Genomic DNA, 5,810 nt, shown 5'->3' with positions numbered 1-5,810 from the left:
ATAAGCTAATATCTCAAAGTATTAAAATCCGCTTGACCAAACAGATTTTGTCTGTGGCTTCAGGCGTTGGGCCCTGTCCATCGTCTGAGGTACCAGAGTTGGATGCATGGAGGAAATCTGCCAAAACCTCCCCTCTAGCAAAGTCACATCTTGCAAGGGAAACCAAATCTAGGAAGGTCCTTGCCTCCCCACGGGATCCCACCCAGGGAAACCAGTTCTCTCTCCTTAGCTTCTGCCATCGACTGCCCAACCAGCATCCAGGTCTCTGAGGTCCCATCACCGCCATTAGTGCTCCAGGTTCTGGGGGCCTGTAGAAGAGGAAAAGCTCCAATCTCAGGCCCTGAAGGAGCCTCGAGGTAACGGGCTCCATCCCCTACTACCTCCCTGCTCCCTCTATCACTAAGCAACCCCCCCCAACTTCCCCTCCCTCTCCTAAAGGGCGTCAGAAAACCCTGGTGCATCTGATCTTTCACCAGCACCAATTGAAAAATGGGTGCTTGTCACAACACAGATCACTGCCTTCCTCTCTCTGCTCCCCACCTCGCGCTGCAAAAGGACCCCCAAAGGCAGAGGGCCAGCCCCCGTGGGAAGCAATGTCGAAAGGCAGGCGAGTTTGAGGGAAGCGGGAATTGTTCAAAGCATCCCATCGGGGCCCGCAGCTTTCCCGAGCTCTTTCAGGTCGCTGTGGGGTCTGGGGCTGAGGTTGGTCTGAGGCCCAGGAGGAGGGTGCCAGACTGATATTAGCGGCTCAGAGCCCACCTTCTTCAGGAGTGAACTGATCAAAATGGTCCATTGGAGGTGCCCCTTAACCACCTGGCCTTGGGACTTTGGGGATGGTGGTGGGATAGGGGTTTGACTTGACAAGCTCTCAGGTTCTAACGAGTCAGCGGAGCCCACCTGCCCCTCCCACGGCACCTCAGCATCTCCTAGTCAAAGAGAAAAGCCCGGGGTCATTAGGCAGGCAGGGGCCTCTGGTTATGGATGGGCCTGGGTGGATGGGAGTGGCTCTGGAGGGGCCCAGTGGCGCCTTGGGACTGTCCCCCGGAGCTCGCTGATTGATTGGGGGGTAGCATGACAGACGTGTCCTTCCGGCCCCTTTCCGGCGTCTGGCCTCCTCTTTTCCGCGTCGAGATCCAGCGCCCTGCGGGCCTGAAAAAGCCGGGAGGTCAGATCCCGGCAGAGGCAAGGGGCAAAGTCGGGTGTCTCCACTTTCAGGCTTCCAGGCCTCATGGGCTGGCTGGGCACAGGGAACCCACACGTCTCCCAGGGTGGCTACTTGTGAGCTCTGCTTCCATCTCACCTCAGATGGCCTTCACAGTCCCTTTGGTTCCCGAGCCCTGGCTCTGCCAGGCAGCACCTCTTCCTGATTCCCCTTCCCAAGGACCCTTGCCACTACCCTCTCACTCAGGCAGGGATCAGACCCTTGATGGGCAGGAGCTCAGCTTGAGGAATGGTCCTAGCAGGGGCTTCACAGGCCTCCACTCTTATCCTGCTATGTCTGGAGCCAGGAGGGGCTGCCCCTGTCTTCTCTGTCCCCAGAGGTGGGAGCCTGCTGGTGCGGCCCCAGCACCCCCTCACGCAGCACACCAGACAGCCAACTCTTTCTTGAAACCATAATTTTACTGTCTCAAAGAAACTTTATAACTTATTTACAAAGTTCTTTCCCCCCCCAGATACAAAGCAATAAGTTAACATTCTCAATATAAAACTAAACTTTGACATAGAGAACACAAAACACGGTTGATTTCAATTGATCACATTTTCCCAAATTTCACAAGTAAAATGTCAAGATTCTCATTTCACAAAGCGTTGGGTTTTACAGCCACACACAACAGAACGGAAAAAAGCTAAGTTTGTGCAACATGTTTACAGAACAATAATAATAACAATAATAATATGTACAGCAAATAGATCCTGCACCGGAGACTGTGCATTCAAGGTGGTGCTCTGTGGTCGAGCCTCTGGGGATTGTTGTAAAGCTGCTTTCGTCTTACTTTACCCCTGGCATTAGGACACTGGCGCACCCTGCCTGTTTGTTTTTTTTTTTTTCTCTCCCTGCCCCTCAGTTCGCTCTCTCTGTCTCCCTACAAGGAAAGAATTAGGATCTTTCTTCTTAACCAGGAAAAGTGATCACGCGTTCTTCCCGAGATGAGGAAATTTTGTTGGCTTCATTTCTCTATTTTCTTCTTTTTTTAAAATAATACGGGACATGTAAAAAATGCAAATCATTCGGCTCCAACCTCTCCATACCAGCGAAGTACAAAAGTTACTGTATAAGTTAAAAATCACCAGGTCCTCCTCATTCGTTTTTCCGAGTGCGTTTAAAGGAATGGGTACATTTGGACCCTGCTCTCCTCGCGCCCCGCAAAATCGCGAATGGGCCGAACCTTCCTTCAGCCTCAGGAGAAGTCCATTTCTCAATAAATAAAAAACCCCTCCCTCGTTTCCCCCAATCCCCGAACGAGCCATGTCGATGGTTAGGCAGGCCCAGGAAAAGGTCCGAAAAGACAAAACGATCCAGTATCCGGAACTGGATGGCCCGGTGGACCAAGCCTCCTCCGACCTGATGACTTTTTTCAGAGGCCGAAGAACTAGGACAGCGGACGGACGAGAACCTCGACTTCGTCAGCGCACAGATACAGAGCGAAAGAAGACAAGAGACGGACAGGACAGAAAAGAGCTTTTGCTTTTTCTACATGGTTTTGTTTTCCTGATAGTCCCATACAGCTGAGGGTCGGCGGTCGGGTCCGGCGGGCTCTGGCTGCCTTGCCCGCTGGCTCGGACCGCTGTACCTGCGCTTCCAGGCCGCTTTCTGCTGTCACTGCGCGGCCGAGGTCGGGCGTGGGCACCGGGGAAGTCGCCGGGCCAGAGCGCACGAGACTCGGAGGAGGCGGCGGGCGTCCTGCCTTCACTGTTCCTTCTTCTTCCCCACTGGGCCCTTCTTCTCCAGACCCAGGGCACGCGGACAGGGTGGATGGGCCGGGAGGCGGGAGGGGCCCGGGCCGTGGGAGACGGGAAGGCGGCGGGCGGGTGTGGGCATGCAACCTCACATGAGTTGGGGTTGCTGCAGAGCTTCTTGGTGCGCCGAGGGGTACCACGACGTGTAACTGGGGATGTAGGAGCCCGCGCTGCCGCCCGAGCCCTTCCCGGAAGAGGAGTTGGGGTTCCAGCCGGGCGGCACCGGCGGGGAGCCGGCAGACAGCGCCCGGCCGTTGGCCAGCGCACTACCCTCCAGAGCCGCCCCGCCCTGCTTCATCAGCTTCTTGAACTTGGAGCGCTTGTTCTGGAACCAGATCTTGACCTGCAAGAGCGGACAACAACGTGACTCGGTCTAGGTCCACTGCGCCTACCTTGGTCCTGGGGAGATAAGGGAGCCGTGGGACAGCGTGAGAGGATACGCGGATACCACCCCTCACACTCACACACCGGCTCCCTGCTCTGCGCAACCCGGCGGCTCCCTGCTGGAGAAGCATACACGTCGTCCTTCCCGCCTAAGAACCAAAGGCTGGGAGGCCTCATCGCCCGCCCCAGAGGCCGGCTGGAGCCGCTCTCTGAGAGCCAGGGGGCGTGGTGGTGAGCGTCGCCGGGATCCAGGCCTTCAGCCCGAGGCCGGCAATCGTCTGGGTAAGACACAGAGCCCACAAAACCCCGAGCCTTCAATTCCAGTGTGAACATCAATAAAAGAGTGGAGAGAGGAAGTGGAGGAAATTTATTTGCAATGTTACCCGCCTTCTCTTTTCTCCATCATCTCTGCCTTTGAGTGAGCTGCGGGCTGACTGAGGAGGCCACCGGGTTTTGTTAAACTTTTCGTTTGGACTCAAATCAACCTTTCCTTAGTTAGCATCTCCCAATTCTGCTCCTAATCCCGGCCTCGACGTTGGAAACCCGCGGCAGTCGTGATCAGAACGTCCAAGGGGTCCCCAGAATCTTAGAGAAAACAGGGAAGGAAGGGTCCGTTTCTCCTCCAGGCTCTGGGACTTGGGAGGTGAGAGGACGGAGGAAAGGATCTTCCCCCACCCCCAACCAAACTCGGTGAGAAGGAGGAGGAGGGAGATAGAGGCTTGGGCCCAGGCCCCGAGTGATTAGTCATACACTTTAAAGGCAAAGAAGGGATTAACCCCCGAGTCTATTGTTCCAGTTGTTCGGGCACGTGTGACCTCTGAGTCCCCAAACAAAACGCCTAGGGAAATCCTTCTTGCGCCCCTAATCAGATTGTCCAGGGACGGAGGGCCGCGCGGCTGGCAGCCCGGAGTACAGAGTGCAGCGACAGAGCCAGGGCAGAGAAAACTACGGAGGAAGGAGAGATGTGAGAGCGAGGGATAGGACACACAAACACACACGCATACCGACCCCCGAGGCCCAGAGAGCAAGAAATGAAGCTCCTGGGGGCAGGTGGGCCGCGGGAAGCCTGCACGGCGCCACGGTGGGGCAGCGGCGAGGTACCTGCGTCTGCGTGAGTCCCAAAGAGGCCGCGAGCTCCGCCCTCTCGGGCAGAGCTAGGTACTGAGTTTGCTGGAACCTCCGGTTCAAAGCCTGCAACTGCAAACTGGAATAAATCGTCCTGGGTTTGCGAATCTTTTTCCCCTTGCCATTGAAGCGCACTTCACCGCCTTCCACCACGGTGCTCTTCTCCGAGTCAGCCCCTGGAGGGACAGCAGAAGTGCGGGCCGTTGTTAAGGCGAGGGACTGCCTTGAGTGTGGGGAGCCGAGAGCAAGTAACCACAGAGGGGTGGCAGAGGAAGGAGCAGGAGGGAGATCGCTCAAGAAACTCCAAAAGCCAGGGAAGGGTCCGGCCAAGTCCAAAGGGCCCGACCCCGGGAGCTGCAGGCGGACTGGGGCAGTTTGCAGGCGCGCGCTCCTGCCTTTGCAGGGAAAGTTTGCTATTTTTGCAGGCGGTAGTTGAGGTTTAATTACCCTTAATTGCATACATTGTTTATAGCGCTACGCAATAAATAATTACCGAGACTAATACGTGCACATGTGGGTTTCTGTTTTCCAGCAGGGCATTGTGTGCTTGGCGCACGGAGCCGCCCAGAGGCCCAGCCAATGCCAGGGGACGCTCTTGGATTTATCCTTTGCTGGATAGTTGCAAATTGGGTGGATATATATTTTTTTAATTTCTTTCCTATGACAGGGATGCAGAGATTGATACCCGAAACCTTTCACTGCTCCGGCGCCCTCCCCACCCCCATCCCACCTCTCTCTCCTCCTCTCGTCTCCCTCCTTTCTCTCTCTCCCCCTCCCTCTCTCCCTCCCTCCGTACCTCTTCCTTTCCCTGGCAGGCGCACGTACCTGGGTCCTCCAGGCGGCTCTGGGTGAGGCTGGCGCTGCCCGGGTAGGACTGCACCGAACTGATGTAGGGGCTGGACGCGTGGCTGCTGACCGAGTTGACGTAGGGGTAGCCCAGCGGTCGGGAGAAGGACGAGGCCGAGCTGTAAGCGCCGTCGGGCTGCGAATGGCCCGCCGAGTGTAAACAGTGCATGGAGTAGTGCCCGTGGGACATGGGAGAAGGAGACATTTGCTGGTTGGGCGGCCCAAACTCCATAAACACCGCCTTGCCCGACACGGGGCTGTTGAGACTTTCTGGCATGGTGGTCATGGTCATCTCTTCTCGCGGGGTCTGGGTGTGGGTCTCTCTCTCTCCTCTGCTTCCCTTTTGGGGGTCTCTGTGTTTCTCAGGACAAGAAGGAACCCAATTTAAGCGGAACAGGGGTTTTCACTTTCCATTCATAAGAAAATGGAGTTTGTCTCTTTGAAAAGTCTAAGCATGATGCTGCCGAGCTCCCCAAACTCGCTTCAAAGCTTTGACT

At 56.1% G+C, this 5,810-nt stretch overlaps 1 protein-coding gene across 2 annotated transcripts; it reads right to left on the bottom strand.

Annotated features, from left to right (window-relative positions):
* Positions 1-1,599: 1,599 nt before the first annotated feature.
* On the bottom strand, positions 1,600-5,770 carry DLX1 (distal-less homeobox 1). 2 transcript variants are annotated; one of them, XM_010843825.1, is made up of 3 exons: positions 5,293-5,770; positions 4,444-4,643; positions 1,600-3,301 (listed from the first exon to the last, which is right to left on the bottom strand). In XM_010843825.1, exons 1-3 carry the CDS (start codon positions 5,603-5,605, stop codon positions 3,047-3,049), a joined length of 768 nt encoding a protein of 255 aa, XP_010842127.1. In that variant the 5' UTR covers positions 5,606-5,770; the 3' UTR covers positions 1,600-3,046. The 2 variants fall into 2 exon arrangements, with proteins under 2 accessions (XP_010842127.1, XP_010842128.1); XM_010843826.1 differs by lacking the exon at positions 4,444-4,643 and having other exon boundaries at positions 3,225-3,301; positions 5,293-5,676.
* Positions 5,771-5,810: the final 40 nt, after the last annotated feature.

Source organism: Bison bison, unplaced genomic scaffold (assembly GCF_000754665.1).
Source record: "Bison bison bison isolate TAMUID 2011002044 unplaced genomic scaffold, Bison_UMD1.0 scf7180017864190, whole genome shotgun sequence".
Classification (NCBI taxonomy): Eukaryota; Metazoa; Chordata; class Mammalia; order Artiodactyla; family Bovidae; genus Bison; species Bison bison.
This window is presented reverse-complemented; position numbering and strand designations above follow the sequence as displayed.